General features: G+C 38.0%; 1 protein-coding gene across 3 annotated transcripts; it reads left to right on the top strand.

Moving 5' to 3' along the window:
• The first annotated feature begins 5906 nt into the window (after nt 1-5906).
• LOC110054560 (ETS translocation variant 1-like) lies at nt 5907-19747 on the top strand. 3 transcript variants are annotated; one of them, XM_020761010.2, is made up of 8 exons: nt 5907-6105; nt 10143-10236; nt 10340-10387; nt 10546-10623; nt 11372-11710; nt 12386-12469; nt 15632-15742; nt 18602-19747. In XM_020761010.2, the coding sequence occupies exons 3-8, from the start codon at nt 10363-10365 to the stop codon at nt 19138-19140; spliced, it is 1176 nt and encodes a 391-aa protein (XP_020616669.1). In that variant the 5' UTR covers nt 5907-6105; nt 10143-10236; nt 10340-10362; the 3' UTR covers nt 19141-19747. The 3 variants fall into 3 exon arrangements, with proteins under 3 accessions (XP_020616669.1, XP_020616601.1, XP_089141017.1); XM_020760942.2 differs by lacking the exon at nt 5907-6105 and adding an exon at nt 9744-10061; XM_089284891.1 differs by lacking the exon at nt 5907-6105 and having other exon boundaries at nt 9744-10236.
• Nucleotides 19748-20010: the final 263 nt, after the last annotated feature.

Raw genomic sequence — 20010 nt, 5'->3', positions numbered from 1 at the left:
AAATTCAACCGTGATTTTCCGGGGCAACATGCCCCCCGGACCTCCTACTATGTTAGGTGCAGCAGGAGCTAAACCTCTGGTACTTTTAAGAATTTGGTTACTAGATATAGCTGAACCTCCACCAGTGACTTCCGTTAAAAAATAGGCCGTGTCAGGTTTTTTTTTTTTTTTTTTCAAGCTTCGTTTATTTTTCTATTTGAATATGGACCCTGTGATGACATCTATAATAGTGCAATAGCGCAAACGTTCTGCCAGAGTGCCTAATAACGTTCCTGAAGTTCTAAAAATTCCATTTTTCCCAGGGCGAGCATGACCCTGGTTCCCTTACTTTGAACCCTGTAGTTACATTCAAACCGTCATTAACAACCACCCAACTCCCTTCCATAAAACAGTCAAGACAATGTCAGCTCTGATCTAGGACCATGTAGGTGCTCTTTGAATATTTTTATGACCAAACAACTGGTACAGTGTCAAAAACTGTTTAAACTGGCTTGAAATTGGTATGTTGTTCTTCTATGTTTTTCAGACTACAACGATTTTTCTTTTTTAATTTTCACGGGGTGGCGGGTCATCCCGGAGTAAGAGAGGGCTCAGGAAAAAATTCTGATAAAGAGGAGGGGTCATTATATATAACATGAATTATCTATGAAATCCGACAAGTTCCCCTCCCGCACCCCCCCCCCCCCCGCCCCCTCCTTACCCCATAAAAAATAAACAGTCCCTTAGGACAATTTGAAAATTACGTGCGCTGTCTTATTTTATTAGGGACCTTACACATATACGACGGCGACGGCGAGGACGACGCCTGTTAAAAAGTGTGTTTATCTTTCACTTTGGAATTTCGCATTTACTTAGATCTATTCAGTGTGTTTGTCGGTATTAAAACTTGCCCCTGCTGAATATCTACGAATGCGTTCAGTTCCAAGTGAAAATGCAAAAAATTAGCCGTAGTGGATCCCGTTGTCATAAAACTTGGAAATTGGTAATTTCACGTTGTTGATTTGCCGAGGACGGCAAGGAAATGTACCAAGAATTATAACGCACGTGCACGGCTATTGTTTTGCTCATTAAACCTTTTGTTTGGTGACGTTCTCGTTGTCGTTGCCGTAGTGTTTTGCTTAAGCCTGGTTTTCACTAGCGACGCAAGCACAAGCGCAAGCACAAAAGAAAGCAATAGGGATGACCCAAGTAAAAACGAAATTCGACGCAAACACAAGCACAAGCAAAGGTTCTTGTGCTTGTAGTAATCTAGATCCAGTGTTTTCACTAAACCAAACTTAACCAGGTGTGGTAAGATCCTTGTGCTTGTGTTATGCCTGAGCGGTATTTCGCTTTCACTTGTTGCAGCGCGAACGCAAGCATAAGCGAAAGCACAAGAAAAAGGAAACATTTTGATCCTTGTGCTTATGCCTGCGTCAAGGCCGTTTCCAAGGTGAAATAAAAATTATTGCGCTTGCGCTTGTGCTTGCGTAGCTAGTGAAAACCAGGCTTTAGGGAGCTTAAACAACGACGACGGTTCTGTTCAGTACACCCATGGCTCTAAAAACGTGCTAAGGCAAAGTATGCAATAACAGCGTTCAATTCAAAAGGGAATTACGAAAAAATTGGCCGTTGTCGTTCGAGTTCAGACAACACAGAACTTGGCCATTTCACGTTGTTGTTTTGCAGAGGACGGCAAAGAAATGAACACAGATTTATAACGCACGTGCACAGCTATTGTTCTACTCATCAAACCTATTGTTTCGTGACGTTCTTGTCGCCGTCGTCGTCGTGGTTAGCTAAAGGCTGCCGCACACTAGCCGACTTTTTGTCGCGACTAACCGCTGTCTGAATGTACCGCACACTAGCCGACAAGTGAAGATTTTTTGTCGGCCGACAAAAACTCGACCAGTGTGCGTAGGCCTTATATTCAATTTTCAATATATATGAGTATACATTAAGTCTTAGGTGTCCCCAGTAACTAGGTTCCCTCTAGCCAGCCAGTAGATTGACACATTAATAAAGTTGTTCTTGTTGTCAAAATTAACCAAGAATGGGAGAGGGCTTGCGCATACCGATCAAACAAAACGTCAAGCCCATGAAGACTCATTGAAATACCCGTCACCATTTGTATATTCAACAAAAATCATTAAACCCGTGGACTGTGACGGTAGTGTCAGTCTGTTGGTCTTCCTACATTTAGAGCAAATACGAATTTGTGGAGGTGGTCAGGTGGTTGGAGAGCGGAGTTAAGTCTTTTGATTTTATATAAAACAGGGTTTCTTTTTTTAACCGTGCTTATGTTAATTTCTCCGTTGACGCATAAATTGGCAAATTCAGTCAACCCTTGTACAGCCCTTAGCTAACAAGTGCCCCATGAGTTGGACCGGCAACTTGTCAGATGTCCTACAAATGCCTGGAGCATGATCGAAATCTGAATTGACGGTTCCAAAATGTCAGTGTGGTCTAAGAGGGAAACAGGGAAAAGACAAAAAGTTTGAAGAAAGGAGACCACGAGAGGAGGAACTAGTTTTAACTTGATAAATGTACAACGTCAATGCTAAATTTCACTGCTGTTCTAGATGTTATGTTAGCAAAGTGTTTACGCACGAACGGCATAATCAGCTGTCCGTTCACTGAGAGCACAATAACGCGGGCGGAATCAGGGTTTCCAGAGAGGAAACAGCCGTGGAAAGAAAAACAGTCTACGTAAAATATCATTACAAAGTAACTAAAACGTAGCTGTTACAAGAATTACTCGTAAAACTGCCTTGCAGCTGGAAAATGCACGTAGCTCCTACGCAAACTGAAAAACCTTCAACAAAGAAAAATAGGTACAGCCTCCTTTCCAGCATCATCACGGAAATTTGTATTATAATCTTTAGTTTCTGGGTTTGATGTGCGTATCTTTCTAAACAAAGCTGTTGTTTGGAGAATTCAGGATGAATAAATTATCGGCTAGAGGCTGTTTTCTCTTGACAAAAGAAGTCTCAGATCGCTTTTCCATGCCGCTTAGAAGATAAACTGTGTTTCATTGACCGCGTCAACATCCGGAATTTGTAACAAATAACCACCTTACTTATTCTTGTTTTGAAAAGTTCAAGTTTTACAGTAGTTTCCAAAGCGATATATGGTAATAAATCTACCACACCTTAAACATTTTTCCGGGGATTTAATGTTCATGGTAACTATACATTTTAACCGCATTCATGAATGATGATTCTAAACTTGGTACACTGCTTAATGGTCTTTTTTCTTCAAGAGAAATCTTTCCCTTAATCCGCAATTTTTAAGCGTAGCCGTCATCTAATAATCTAATAGATTCGATAAAACACCCACATGAAAATAAAACCGTTTACATTGATGAGTCGAAAAGCCAGTGAGTTCCAGCACTTGTTAAATTCTTTTAGTTTCCCTCGCAGAAATCCACCAAATTTCGACAAATTAAACTTCTTACTCGTTAGCGAAAGTTTCAAGTTTTAAACAATAGAATTCAAAGTGTTACTTTGCGAAAAAAGCTTCAGCATCAAGTATAATGTTAATATATCGAAATGTCTGCATTCGAAAAGATTTTCCAAAACAGGAATGTTTAAGTCTGCCATAGTTAATGAGTCTGCCAATCAAGCCATGGTTGTGAGTGAGACAAGTGAGCATACAGTTCCTGGCACCTTCACGCTTCAACTGCAAAAGATCAATTCTCCTCACTTGCTGACAGACATTTATATTAATTCAAGCTTTATGTAGTGTTTTTGCTTGAAAGGAAAATTGATATGTTGATCGCGCGCTCTTATTAAATTAATAACGCATTGACAGGATAGAACTGTTCTATATTAGACAGTCTTGGTAGTACAAATTTCGCTTCCTTTGCGAATCCGGTGCGTCATGCAGTGAACGCAGCCTTACAGATTTCACCAGCGCTAAGTAGGGTTTTGTATTAAATGCTCGGGTTAACGTTGTTTCTTGATAGCGGATGGTTTTATCATATTTATTGTTTAATTACTTCCTTAATATAGATATCCCTGGATTGAAGGCCATTCTGAAAGTACCATACTTTTTTAAGTCTTAGTGAAACACATAACAACGCTCTTTAAATCACTTTTTCTATAAGAAATAATTAATTTAAAAAAGCTCTCATTTTATCGATTTTCTAAGAGAGGATAAACAAGAAACAAGTGCGTGATGAGAAGGAGGTAACCAAGGTTAACAGACTTACTGACGGCAAGCAAATTTAAAATACCACAGAGTAATGTTTAAAGGGAATATTGCTTTACATGGATCTAAATAATACATAACCCCTCTTCAATGATATTGCATTTATCTTCCACCTTGGTGAAACCAAGCAAATACTTTGCCCTACCAGTTTTTACTGAACTAATATACGGTACGTATGATGCTGATGGGCACGGGCAGACATTGGGGATTTCAATATACATAATGTGAGTAATTATATCTATTGAAAACTTGAGAACAACAAAGGATCACTTCTTTTTTTCTGTTTACATGTCCTTAGCCATAACGTGCGATCACTTCGCTTCCTTGTAATTACTTTAACTTGTCTACTTTTGGAACGAAGGCGAGAAACACGCGCTAAAATGCTAACAATTCACCGCATACCGAGCGTATATTTATCACCATTGTTACGGTGAAAAGATCTCCGGAAAAACTTAATTCGCTAATTCAGGAGGGATTTGTTAGAAAGAGGACGCGAAAAGAGTGTGATAATATCAATTAAACGTGATGGGTTTCCGGCGAGGGTAGGTGGACTGAATCGAGCCACGATTAACACAAACTTACTTCAACACGTACGACTTGAAAAGATGAATACCAACATAGAAATATTTCCGATTTCTAAAAAGTAATTATCTTTTAGGACTAGCAATGGAGTATGATATAATAGAAATCTTGGCAGGACAATAATGATTTTTGACATTGCCTGTTCAATTTTCCCTTATATTGAAGCCAGTGAGATTTTGCTAATTTTAAAGCTGTCTCTAAGACTTAGCATCCTCTGCAAAAATTAACAAGTAATCATAGAAGCTACAGTTTCAGTTCAGCTGCTACCATTTTGAGTCATATTTTCATGTTTAATAGGTTTATTTAAAATTACTGTGTTCTAAGTTCTACTCAGCATAAGGTGCTAGAAAACACAATCATGCACAATTTTGGACCCAGTGTTAGACTTTTGTGAGCTAAAGTTCAGCGACGGGTCCTTGTGCAATTTTGTATTGGTGTGTAGGAGTGAGAAACACCAGCCCTATTCTTAAGATAAAAAAAATTGATTTATGCCCTGATGAGGCAAAGGCGTTAAAAGGGGTGGAATTAAAAGCAACCAAACAAAGACTTGTTATGTTTGGACGTGTAATATAACGAAATGCCCGATTTTTCATTTTGTCAATTAAGCCTCATAAACAAAGGTTTAATTGCTTCTGCGTTATTAATCCAGTTTCCACTGATCGAAGAATAATTCTGCTAGCACTTCTGAGGAAAACAAAATAAAAACTATTTTAAGCCCACAACATACGAAAGACAGAATTTCGGTGAGCGCCAAGAAAATACGATTGGAAAATCATTCTAGCAATTGTTCCTTTCTTTAAGATAAAGCATAAATTGTGGCAAAACATTATGACAAAACACGGTCGGTGCTTTCAGAAAAGGAAGAAAATTCAAGCTGATGAGAAATTTTTTTATCGAATTTTCCCGGTTTTTTTTTATGTTTTTTTTTTTGAGAACAGAATTAACTATTCCCGATCGCATGGCCAAAGAAAAACTAGTTTTATTGTTAAAGTGCACCTAAGCTTTGGAAACTCTATATCGTTTCAATTATACGGAGTTTTAACTAATAACTTCATCTCTAAATGCATATTACTAATTTTACCATGCAGCTGAACACCGACTGACTCACGTGAATGAATTAGAATATTATCCATCTTTAAATGTACGAGTTTCAAAGGAACAATTTAGCTTGCAGATTGGGTTAGCGTGGTCGGCAAAAAGCTATTGAATACGCCTCAGCGACGAGTTAACGACTTACTTAGTATCTTGAAAGAAAACGGCTCTTTTTGAAATCTCTCAGGAACATTGTAGAAAGTAAACTCCGAAAAGGCCTTTTTCTTCAACCGGAAGAAGGTGAGTCCGTTAAATGTTACTTGAAATGAACATGTCAAGTCCCTGCAACCCCTGGTATACAAGAAGCGCGTTAAATGTACGCCAGTACAGTTAAAGTAATTTAGCTTGGTTTTCCGTCTGCTCTCATTTCTTCCCTAGAGCAAACAGCAATTGAGATCCCATCAAAATTCCGGAAAATTCTGTCATACACAGAAGCTTGCTATCAAAGCGCGCGGCAAACCGACAGAATGATTTACTTTACGAACGTACGTTTTTTCAAGTGTGTATCCAGGCGTCTTCTTTAAAGTTCTCGTTGCATGTAAATTATATAGAAAACAAGGCCGAGATGATTTTCCATTAGAAAGGGACCTAAAACTAACAAATCAATTGGTCGCGTTTCATTATGGCGCAAGGAGGAAGAGTTATAGATTACTTAGAAGACAAAGCAATTGTGTCAAAATAAATTAAATAAATTAAATATAATTTAATTAAATATTCTAATGTTCTTAATCTCGATAATTTTCAAAACAGGGCTACTCAAGGTCTGTATGCGATCATTTTCTGCGGTCAAAACAAGGCAGAAATTCATAGAAATGTCTTTACATTTGTTCTTTTAAAAGGAAATCTTTGATGAAGAACAAACTGCCAAGAAAAAGACAAAGACGAACCCCAGGAGGGAACAATTTGTTTTGAATGTTAGTGACGCGTGCGCATTGCACGTTGTAACAGGTGTAACTAAATCTTATGTTCGTGCTATTGTCGTTCTCTGTTTTCACTGACTTGTGAAGTTACCTTTATCTTTTCTACCTCTCTAAGACCCCCCAAAAGAATAGTTTTCTTTCTTTCGTTTTCGCTTCATGATGAAGCCGTCTTGTTTTCGCGGATTCAGTCGTAAATGATCTTTTATTGTTGTCAAAGTGCGAAAAATTGGATGCGACGATGGAAGTTTTTAGGCGGGAGTTTCATATCAGTAACAGTGTTGAATCTGTCCGTCCGCTGGGTTTGTAATATAAGCAAACATTTTACACTTAAGTAGAGAACTTTCTTTAGATGTCAAATTTCATGGCAACCCCGAAAAAAAATATATTTTCTGTTTAATACAGCAACGAGGGTAAAGTGTTTCTCTTATTGTTTTTCACGGCAGCAATTCGAATGATGAGAAGTAAACATTTAGGCTTTCTGCCGTAAAAAAACAACAATTGCTATAGAAAAACTCTTCAATAAATTAAATTTGTGAATAAAATTAACTCCCACTGGATAAGTTGTTACCAAATATGCCAGCAGAAAGGAAGTTCTTACCAGCAAATCTAAGCTGTAATTACGAAATTCAGGTTTGCGAATTGAGTAAAGCAAAAAGAATTAGAACGAGAGGATAAACTGAGCGAGTTTGTTCATAATTTTCGTTTATTTTGTCGAAACAAAGCCCAAGCCTTATTAGAGATATTGTAAAAAGAAAGAAAAGGTAAACGAGAATTGCAGCTGCTGCGCTTTAACATTTTCACAGCTCATGGCGACTGAATATCTAATGTGTTATTATCAGTCAGGTGCCGCTTGCTTCGAACTTCTAAATGATAGCGACTTATATCGTTACTGGATCACATGTAGCCACTAAGAGCGAAATCAAAAAACTCGACTTCATTACATTCACTTTGTGAAATTCTTGTTTACCAAAGGTGGATAGTAGATTTAGCTTGGCATGTTATTCACGGCGCTCGCACTAAAGACGAGCCGTTTAACACTCATTTCTCTGTTTATCACAAAAAGAGTATTTCGTTCATCTAAGAAGAACAGAAGAAAAAGGGGATTAGATTTTATTCGGCGAACATTTTCTAAAGCTTAAGGTGAATTTAGCTATCGTAGTATATAAGTAGTTTGCGGTCTCCTTTCAAATGTCTCGTGTCAAACACAATCCAGTTAGAAGTCAGCTCATATCGGTTCCAAACCTTTTAAGTTAGAGGACGGAGAATTTTGCAGGAAATATCAAATGATGTGATTGTTTGTGTTTTTCAAATTCCCATTTTGTGCGTATTAACTCCTGTTCTATAGTTCTTCGATTGTGTTTTTTTATTGAAAAATTGATCATTTGTATTTCTATTTTAAAAAACCTCGCTCTTTCGAATATTGATAACCCAAAAGAGCGCTTTCAAAACCGATAAAGATCACGGTTCTTTTATTTCTTTAGCAGAATCACGCAGTTTCGATTTCCTGCGTGTCTGTCTCGTACGTGACCGTGCGGCTTCGCTAAAAAAGTTGCGTTGTTATGCGTGACGTGAGCGCACTGCGAGGGCTGACGCACCTACGCTTCAATTTGTCAGTTTTGTTATCACTGTGTTCCAGTTTCATTTTAAAAGCATGCGTACATATGATACGTAAGTCTCTACAGTCAACAAAGATACGAAAACAACGCACACAGGCTCAAATAAAGCTTGATGAAAAACTCAATCAAGCTGGACTGAAAGTTATTATGACGAACGTGCTTGCCGCCAAATGTAGCGTGTAGAAGGGAATGAGTAAAGTTCAATACAAGCATGACTAGTCTGATGGTTTGCTCAAACAACATCAAAGAATGAGCGGGACCCGGAAATAAATGCCACTTCGCCGATAGAAAGCTGGACAATAAGTTTGCTAAGCAGTTGAAAATGTCCAATTTCCAGAGAATTTGTGCAAAAAAATTGTGTAGCTGTCCTCATCAATTCATATTAAAGCGTGGGAAAATTTTTCCATTAAACAGCTAGCTCTCACGAACCTTAAGAAATTCATTTAATGCCGAGATAAATTGCTAATATTACAAGGCCAGGGTTATCCAGATAGTACTTTCCCGTAAAAAATTCGTTCGTTTAATTGCCGCGAAAAATTATCAAAACAGACAAAGATTGTTTGCTAATATAATCGTCAAGTTTGGGAAAGATTTTTTTAGAATTGATGAAAAACTGAATCTCATCGTCACCTGTATATAGGACGAACAATAAAATGCTAACTCATTTTCTCGTCACACAATACCAATTAGCGTGCTTGATGTTCGGTTTCCACGGGGTTTTTTGTTTCAAAGCTTAGCCTCTTTTTTGCAAGAGCATTAAAATCAGTTCTCATCAGGAGCGCACATTCAGTGTGCTAAATGATTGGAAATCCCACTTTACTTTCTTTCAGGTTTTTCGTGTACTTTCCCCTTGGGGACCACCCCCCGGTATAAACCTAGAAATTAAATCGCACGCATCTCGTATTTTCACCAAAAAGAACAAAATAAACAACTATTTAAAATTTGTCTTTTTGTAATCTTGCGTCTAAAATGAACGGACGAAGTGAACATCGCTTCGCCGGTGATCTGTATAAGAGCAAAACGAACGGTGTTACGGGCGGGAAAGTTATTCCGCCTCGTACAGCCCCCTTGGAGGTTTTACTTACGGTCCTTGTGAATGATTGCTGGATATGATCATGTTATTAGGTGTATAGGTGAATGACAAACTAGGCACGCGTTCGCCAACTCGCGGCGACAGCTAACGTGTGCCAAATGAGACTAATTGTTTTCATTGTTTTGATTGGTCAACAGACAGAAATTGACACTCGGTGAATTGCTACTTGCAAATGACCAATCATACATCAAAAGGAATAAATTGGTAAACCAATGGGAAACGCGTTCGCTATAAATGAAAGATTTGATCAAAAGCGGACAGCTAAAATCTACAACTATGATCTCGTGTGAATATGACAAAGCCGACCAAATATTACACAGTAGAGTAGAGCGCTAGTTGCCATTTTTTACTACAAACTCTAAATTAATTCATACCATTACGGTGTTCGCCTTTTTAGTTTTTATTTCGGCCGTGTTTTCTTAGTTAACTACCAAACGACAAGCCTACTATTTGACTCGATACGCAAAGGACAGTTCTTCATAAGCGGTGTGTAACTTACACACTGAGATTAGAATGTACCAGTTCGACTCTACATACGACCAAGAGGTTCCTCACATGTACCCACAGGTAACACAAACATTTTCTCGCTTAGAAACGCTTTCATTTCTACTCCACTTATTAATGATTTTGTCAATTTATTCTCACCAGCTCTCCTCAAGACCCTGTCATCTCGAACGCAAATCTTGTAGTCCCGTGGAGCGAATTCGCGGCCACGGTGAAAATCTCTCTGTCGACTCGCAAGGTAAACTACGCTTCCATCACAATACTCTCTGATATGATTTTTTTTTTCTGGTATAAGAAAAATTGTGATTAAGACGGAGCGATGTTTTTCCGTCTTCATGCAGAATTGTTTCAAGATTTGTGCCAAATGCAAGAACACTGGATGATCGAAGGTAACTATGTTAACGTGAAGTTTGCGGCGAGTTAGCGATAATTTTATTAACGTTGGGCACGAAACATCCTGAATAATTGATGAAAAAGCGCCGAATTCATTAAACTTAGATTTTAGATGTATAACGTTTAATTTTCTTTTGCTGGTGGCTTTTTTAAGCGCGGCCATACCAGTCAAGTACCACTGATGAACAGTTTGTGCCCGAAATCGAAGGAAACTCGACAACTCCGAAGGAAGGTAACTGTCAAATAAATTATTGTGTTACCCGAAAAAAATATTCTGAGAAAATTATATGTGCGTATGTTAGAAAGCAACAGGTATAAGGGAAGTGGAAAACGATTTTTACGTTCTCTTTACGACGACTTTTCCGGTTACTCCGCTTTTTGGAGAGCAATAAATTTTTTTCCCAGTGTTCCCGTGTAGTTGTTAGAGGAACGTTAATTAAGTAGAATTTTGTCGGTAAACACGTGCCTTAAGTTCCATTTCTGACTACTGAAACACCAGTGCAATTAGTGTTATCTCTGATGACAACCTCTCCCACAATCTTGCCTAAGTTTTTGCCTCGGGCTTATTTTATTTATGCCTTAAAAAGACCGCTGTAATGTGACGATGCTCATAAATTTAGAGCTGTTCTCTAACTGGAGAAAAGTCACTAAAAACCGCATCAAAAGATCCGCGACGATAAATGGCCTTAAATATCAATGAATATTTTTCAGGTTTCTGTTTGCCTAAAACTAAGTTAAATACCAGTTTTTTTCTTATTTTGTAGCGAGCCTTGATTTGACGGCCATAATACAGTCACCCGGCGTATTATTTTCCCAACAAAAGTTGTACATTTCGCTTGTTTTCCTTGCTCTGCCCCCATCCCATTTTTTCATTATGTAAATAAGGCATTCTTTTTTGTTTAGGCCATTCATAACGTTAGTTTTGTTTTGAAAATGAATAGGCATTTTTGTCTAGAGGTATATTTTTTCTCGTTTTGTAGGCAGCTATGCCACACACATTAAAGCCGAGCCCAGAGAGCGAGCGTGTCAGCAGTCCGAGCTACTTCGACGAGCAACACTTAAGCAGTCAAACAAGATGGACAAGACCAACGACAACTCTTCTTACATGAGAATGATAAGTGAAAGCCACGCTTCAAGCAGTTCCCCTTTGGTATACACCTGCTCGGCGCAGCCATCAAGTTTTCACTGCATGAAGGGTTACAGACAACTAGCAGCAGCTTATGACAGCACGCCGTTCGATTCTTCGCCAGCTCCCAGTTATCCTTCCATCAAACAAGAGCCTATCGATTACACGACATGTGAAAATCCCTACGAACAAGGTATGATTAAAAAAGATTTTCGCCTCAATTTTCTAGTGTTTACTCCTCAGTTAATAAGAGAACTGTTCTTTCTAGCTTCTACTGTGTTTTGTTTTTCACAAATTTTCATGTGTTGCTGCTTCTAAGGCAAATTAAAATCAGTTCCTGTATTTTTGCGTTAATTTAATTTTTTTTTTCTTCACTTGAACCTTACACTTGTTGAAAGAAACACTTTTGTTGGTCTGTATCACATTTTTATTTGATTTTTTCCCCCACTGACAAATGTAAAGACAATTTTAAAGCCATGACCTCCTAGAGCCTTTCAATTCTTCTTCACTCATTTAGGAATGAAACTTTTATGAAGAGTGAAAGTTATTTTTTAATAAGCCTTTTTTGCTATCTTTACGGCAATTACTACAGTTTTTCAACTCCAATTCCCCGGTTCGATTAACAGCGGTGCATGAAATGTGTCACGTGTTTGACAGGAAGAACTGTTTTGCTTGTAAATGCTGCTCATTTCAGTTTTGTGAAATTTTTGGGAAAACGATAAATGAACGAGTTGTAAAGTTTTTAAGCTTTGCTCTTTTGTTTCGGTGCTTTCAGAACGTATGTATGTTTTTGTGATGAGAGCACTAACAAATGGTTTACGCTGTATACAGTTTGTTGGCGACTTCATGTTATCTTTTTTCCTTTCAGAACGTTTACAAAGTCTCGCGTCTTTCCACCATCAAGCGCATCAGCAAGCAGAGTGTTATGGCCTCCAAACATCTTCAACAGAAGGTAAATTTTTCTTCATTGTGCAATACCACTCGCTGAATTGTTTTTCATTCTAATTAGACATTTTGATAGCCCACACATTATGAATATTCATAGCGCTTTGATTTTATGATAGAAAATGTTGAAATTAATTTTAATTGTTATGGAGTGAACTGAACACAATATCTTAAATTTGGAGCGCAGATGTTTTTTGGCATGATTGCTGCATCACTTTAATATTTTCTTTGGCAAACACATATGAACTCATGACAGCCTAAAGCCAGATGCTCTCTCTCTCTCCCAAAAGCAATTTCTTGCTCTTTTTCATTTTCGATTCAATATGAATAATTTTCCAACATTTCTCGTTCTAGATTCAAAAATTCTCTTTACTTTAGTATTCTTGTTTTTATATGTGTTGTTTTTTTGTGTGTGTGAGTTATGATGCTTTTCTCCACTTAAAAATCTTAACAAAAAAAAATACACGCTAATTGAGGTAAAAACATTTTCAAAGGGTTTTAGGAAGATCCCTTAGTTTACATTTAAGATGAAACATCGGCTTAGCTACAACGGGTATTCATTCCTCACCGTTCCTCAAATTCGCTATGCCAAGTAGTGTTACAATCCAACCTTTCAGATTTCACACAAGCTAAGAAGCCATTGTTTGCATTTTGTATTTCTGTAATTAAATTATACGTTGACAGCGGTACATTCATAAGGACATTTTAAGCCTTGAAGCATGGTAAAACATGATAGGCCTTTCCAAACTTTTTAAAATTAGTTTAGGTTTTGAGAGCCATTTACTCGGCATTGTCAAAGGTAATTTAATTTGCTCGGTGCAGGACAGTCGTTTAAAATTCACAATCGTGACGCAGGTGTATTTCGGCGTTGAATGGGCTAAATTTCAGCTGATTAGTGTTTTAGGGTTCTCTTCCTCCTGAACATCTATTGAACGCGCACAAAACCGTCTTCTCTTACCGGTACAAAATTAGTTGCAAAAGTGTTATACATGACCTTTTAATTTCCCAATTGCGCTCAAATGAGGGAGACGAGATTTGTTCTCTTGTGCGATCATGTAGAGAAGCGCAATGCTATACAAAAAAAGAGCATTTATTGACAGTGAATAGAATAAAAAACACACGTCTTTACTCTGCTCATTTTTTATTATACAAATAAAGAAATTAAGGTGTGTTGAAGTTCCGCATACGAAGCTTTTCGGTAAAGCTTTTGTCTGTAGCCGTTTACGAAAATGCGAAAATGTTGAATTTTGAATATGAAGAGGAAACAGGAATGTTACCAAAGAAATTATTTTCCTTTTAAATGCAGTTATCTTTCTTTGGCTTCCACAAAACTCGTGAAGAACCGGTTTGAATTGCTCTCCATGCGAGGAATAGCCGATTATTTCATGGGGTTTATATTTTGTCCTTGTTTATGCGGACGTTGGGTCTTTTCATTCGGTTAATTACATAAGTAGGTAGTTTCGTCTGATCATGGCAAGATCAAACACTTTGCCCACAATTCAATCAACCCAACGCTGCCAGAATTATTGTGTCAATTGAATTTGCCCTTTCACAGCTTCACAGTTTTGCTGTGTTATGAAAAGTTTAAATTTTCTTATGAAACTGGTAATCAAATGTACGCTTGAGTGTTCAGCACCAAGAAAACATTCACACACAAAGTACAACCAATAGTAATAATATGTTTTACAGGTTCTTTAATTTCGAAAACGGAAGCCCCGTGCGTTTCAGAAAAACAGAAAAAAAACCTCCAGGCAAATGAAATCACCTGCGGTTTAATAGATGGTCTTCCTTCTATGTGAATCGGCCAAGCCGAACTGATCCTGCTTATTATGAACTAAAATCTATAATTTCTGCCCAAATAATTTGAAGATGATTTTATGGTTTTTTTTTTTGTGGCGCATAATCGATTCATGCTGTGTGTCATTCGGTTAGTTTTATACCCCTCGACTTCCTCGACTGCACCATTACTGTTCCTTTGTAGTTGTGTTTATCTTCGAGCTTTCTGACCACAGCAGTTTATGCTCAAGAACTTGAATAAACTAAGCTATCCTGTAAACTGCTAGGTTTTTGAAGATACGTGGATTCCACCCTGTTGGAGCTCCGACGGAAGGCGAGCACAGCGCCATTCGCTTACAGCTTTGTTTTGACGGTCCTCTTGCTAATAGCACAACTGCGATTTTTTTCCCTTGCCAGTGAACATGCGGCCCTAACTTGTACACGCATAGTACAGCCATGTTCAAGGTCTTCAAATACATTAGAATATTGGAATAAAGAGGAAGGGAAGCCTCAATTTATACCAAAGACAGGATATTTACAGTGGTAAACGGGAAGCGATATGTCAACAAGAAAGGGCGGAAACGATCAGAGATTTAAGAGTCTATACTTTAAAACACTCCGAAAACGGGAAACGGGTTAATTTTTACTTGTGCTTTCAAAAAGAAAAAGAGACCAGCAAATCTAGTAACTTGAACCTTTTGTATAGGATCTTTATAAGCGTTAGCTTTTACTGAAAGTATATAAGAGCGAAGAAAGAGTTTACAAAACACGTTCAAGTAAAAAGTCCTTTGGTAGAGCGAGACTGAGTTGAGATTCCAGTGATTTAGGCTCCTTGGTGACAAGCCTCTTTCCTTTCCTGTTTAAACGTTTCTGTTATCAAACGGACGTACGTAATGTTAAATCCGCTTCGCAGGAAAAATATTATAATACTAGTGACAAAGTGGTATTTAATATTGAAAGTTCAGTAAATGTTGGCGGCCTCGTGGTGTAACGTACTCGCAATACCTGACGGCCATTTTTACTAAAACACTGTGCTTAAGGACTTAACCATTTTGTCTTTTATTTGCGCAAAAATACGACCGGACATAATAAGTTACAAAACAGCATTCAGCTTTTTTTCGCTAGTGGCTAAATAATAGCTGACCGGAGTTTTAGACATGTTTCATTCATCATCCACGACCAAGGAGTGCGCTACTATTAATGGCTTCTACTTCAACATTTGGTAAGAAAAAGTACGATCGTTTTAATTTTGTTTCTGGTAAACTTATGATATTGAAAGGAACCCCGAACTTCTTATTTCAGGTCAAAAGAAATACAACACGATCTTTGTCTAAATACGAAATTGAATTATTCGAAACAATGTAATAATTTTCGGCGTACATTTTTTTTTCAGCCGCCGTCTATGATCCCAATGTCCATTCGTTTTACGACGAACCTCTGCCTTACGCAGAGAGATACCACAAGTACACCGACTTCAAAGAACATAAACCAAGTTACAGAGACGGTGAGTGCAGTATTTAAGTATCTTTTTTTTTTCCGCAGACGTTTGTCAAGAATACTGCGTTTAAAATGATGGGCCCCATGTTAGACTTTCCAGGGAAGGGTGTTTATTCCAGCTAAAATGAAACGCAGATATTGTAGAACTCTTTACTCTTTTGTGTGTGTGACAGCAAACTGAACAGCAGCGAATACGGCAAAATATTTGTGCAACTACTTGAGAGAGCGGAAGAAACTTGCAGCTCAAATTAATATGATTTATACAACGCAGCTCGAGTCTGTAAACGAAGTATCACAGATATCACACGGTGTTTTTATTTGGGATTTTCTGTTCTTCGCTAATAAGCCCATGTCAAAGACGGCTATTGAAAAAAGCACTAAATCTTTGGTTGCACCTGCCGTGTGACACACGCTCAGTCGAAATAAAACCAAACGGACATCAAATGTTGCCCTTTTAAAATTTCCACAACCCCTTTTTTTAGCCACGGAATTTTTGGGACGTGTAGATTTCTACTCTAAACTGATATTTAATGATACGCCCTTAAACGTTAGACAAAATCCCATGTTCTAGCATGATAAATAATGATAGGATTCTTGTCTTAAAAGCCTGCTCGATATCTCTCTATACACTAATTACAGGCGCTATTTTGATTGCATTCGTAAAGCAGCAAGCGCTCGACCAGAAATTGAAAGCGACGCGTGAACACCGTAGAGATATTTATCAAACACTTTGCCATTACCTTGTCATTAAACGTAAAAAACCGTTTTCCGGATAAAAGCTACAGTGTAATCTTTGCTTGACCATTATTCTTAACCGAGCAATTTTTTTTGTAAGGTTTTCATTCGAATGTGGCTTTAAGAAAGCGCGACTATCCGCTAAGATTTAATTGCTTAAATTGGTGGAAAACTCAACTCCTTTTCGATTTTACATCATCAATTAGTTGCAGGAAGTTTTCTTGCCGATTAAGAGAAATATTTTTCAAAAAGACAACTTTCTTGGCGAGATCTTTGCCTCGCTTCAGAATGGGCGTGCAAAGCGTATTTGAAAGGCCCGGATGTTAGCACCACTTGAAGCAGCTAAAATAGACAATAACGACAGAATCAACTTAGTCTGTGTGAATACGGTTTTGTTCCAAAATCAGTAGGAACTGCAATGTCTTTTTAATCAGTTTGGGTATTTTTCTATAAGGCGTTGCTTCGTTGAGCTCTTTTTTGAATAATTAGAAGATAAATTACTTTTAGCGAAATCAAACAGGGTGACGCCACACTTCTCAGGACGTTTGACAAATGTCAAACTCGTTTGATTTGTATTCAGTTAAGGGAACTTTGCACGTCGCAAGATTAATTTCGATCTTTTATTTGTTATTTTCGTTTTGTAACTTAATTAAAACGTGAAATGCAAACGTTTTTGCAGAGATCACCTACCGAACGCTAAATGACCCCACACGCGAAGCAAGCAATTTTGCACAAAACCTATTGCCCTGGACTCAGCCAGAGTATTACGAACCGAGGATATTATGCAAACAGAATTTCCTCGGCCTTAGAAATGCGTCATCTGCTGTGCTGAAGTTGCCTAATCGACTGAAAGTGTTTTGAATATCAATAGAAAGTTAGACGAGCCATTTCATATCTCTGGGCACTTTGTCGAAGTTCAGCTAATGGTGTTTTCTTGCAATTAATCAAGTTTCATCGTATTTCTTTCTATGATAAGCCTTGGCCAATTCGCGTAAGCATGGCTTTTCTCTGCCAGTCTGTTTTTTTTGAATTACTGACAGCCGCAAAGTAGCATTTTATGGGCACAGTCTAATTTGAATACACTGTAAAAAAACTTCAAATAATTTTTCTATTCTTCGGCAAGAAATTAGAGAAGTTCTTAATTGGTATGGCCTTAGATCACAGTGAATAAGAAAGACACCAAATGAGGAAACAACAAAATATAAAGTAAAACATGATTAAATCTTTTGAAATTTGCCAAGTTGCTACTGGGGTGACTTTTTTCGACAATGTAGAATTCAATTCATTCTTGTCGCACTCTTATGATTTCATATATTTTTTGTCCTTCCCAGTTTGATTGTAAAAAATTATAAATCGTTTTTGATTTACCGTGATCTGAGAAAGCTCAGCTAGATTTCAGAATGCCTTACAAATTTTACAAATGTTTTCAGTATGGTTCATAAGTAAACAATTTCTATTGTCTTAACGTAAATTGAACGATGAATTATAGAGAAAAATGTCCTGCTCACGAAGTTGTACGGTATGTATTTTCCAGGATGGCACGAAACACACACAACACAATACTCACGTATTCTTTATGTTTACAGTCATAATCCGTGCCGACTGTTTTCAAAGAATCGATATAAAACGGCGTGTTAGGGTGTTACAAGTTGTCAGATGTACACCAATAGTCTTTAACACTTCCTCTGCATCTGGGCCTGTTGTGCGTGCAAATGTGTTTTGCTCACTGATTAATCTGCAAAAGAAAGCGAGCGCGGCCTTTGGCGTTTGATCGAGCAGCCAGTTCTTTGTTCAGTGTGTTTACGCGATATGCTAATACGCTTTTATCCGTTTTTGTTTTCGTCTCGTGGTATTATTTGTTTTATTTTATCGTCTTGCAAGCTCTGTTTCTTTCTTAGACTAGCTTCAAACTAACAATTAATAGAATCCATTTTTTCGATTTCCATGCATCTGTTGTTCCCCAAATGAAGTTGAACTTCAGAAAAAGGCCCGATAAATATCACTGACAGGTATTAAAATGCCCCCAAAAATGACTTATCATTATTCATCTGTCTCTTGTTGGTCCTACTTCATTCTCATTCTATAAGAAGATTCCTAACATTTAATCACTGTATTATTTTGTAACCTTCAGCTCCCGAGTTTAAAGTACCGAGTGGTGTCACGTATCCAGAACCCAGGGCCTTTCAGAGACGGGGGTCGTTACAGCTTTGGCAGTTCCTTGTGGCTCTCTTGGACGAGCCTGAATGTTCCTCGTTTATCGCTTGGACAGGGCGTGGTATGGAATTTAAACTTATCGATCCCGAAGAAGTGGCTCGCAGGTGGGGCATCCAGAAGAACCGTCCTGCTATGAACTACGACAAGCTCAGCCGATCTCTTCGTTATTATTACGAGAAAGGAATAATGCAGAAGGTTGCAGGCGAACGCTACGTGTATAAATTTGTTTGCAGCCCAGAAGCTCTGTTTAGTATGGCTTTTCCTGACTCACAGAAACCTTACATCAAACCAGAGTGTCGGGAACCCAAACCCGTGAGCCCGCATGCATCCCAGCAGCTTCTTCCCATGCCTAAGGAACCTTACCCCAAGCCACCATACCCGCAACAGCATTTTGTCAACCCTACATCCAGTTGTTATCAAGCCGAGTGGGATCTGGACACTTCTTGTGTCTACTAGCTGCTAACCAAACAATATTACGGAAATGCTTAAAACTGTTTACCCACCAAGACAGGAAAATATAGCTTCCTGCGTGATTTGCCAATGGATCGGTTTTCAATATCAAGTAGCTTTTAATATAACGTTATGATTTCTCGTAGTATGCGCTTCACCAAGCGATAGGGTTTCATTGTGACTGCCATGAACCTTGTGTGGGCCATTATTACGATGGCCTTTTCTATACCCAAAAAATAAATGAACAAAGACTAACGATCGACCATCCATTGACAACTCCTCAAATGTTACTGCAGAAATAAAACAGGACAGAAGACAGCAGGCGGGAGTAATGATCAGACCAAGTTTTTCTATGTACAGTCGGCCTTTGTAAAGTTATAACTTCGACCAAGATAAATATGAAAAAATATGGACACGAACTGCCCCAGTATCAACTGTCGGGGGTTGGTGTTTGTCTATATATACATATATGTAACAAAAGTAATTATTATTATTGTTATTATTATTGTTTATAAGATGTAAAATACATTTTGACTGAATATATATGAAATTAAATTTGTAATATTTGTGAGGCAAACTTGAAAGCTGAAATAAAAAGAGGACAATTATGAAATGGTTTTACCCCAACGTAACGTTCAAAATTCCCACTGCACCTCAAGTAAGCCGATAAACTGACGGTTACCCACAGAACAATCATCGAAAGGTATACATTGTGAATATGGCAGTCCAATGAATAATCACATTTTTATAGCAGACCGTGAGACCTCACGTGACAAAGATATTCTGGGTCTCAGAAGAGAGCTAACGCCCACGAGGCAATGTCCCAATTCCATGAATTCCGTTTGGCTGGACTTCTGACTATTCGATTTCTCATTT

The sequence above is a fragment of the Orbicella faveolata genome, unplaced genomic scaffold (genome assembly GCF_042242905.1).
Source record: "Orbicella faveolata isolate gen_17 unplaced genomic scaffold, um_ofav_v1 contig_13, whole genome shotgun sequence".
NCBI lineage: Eukaryota > Metazoa > Cnidaria > Anthozoa > Scleractinia > Merulinidae > Orbicella > Orbicella faveolata.
The sequence above is the reverse complement of the archived record's forward strand: the minus strand, read 5'-3'. Positions and strand labels throughout refer to the sequence as shown.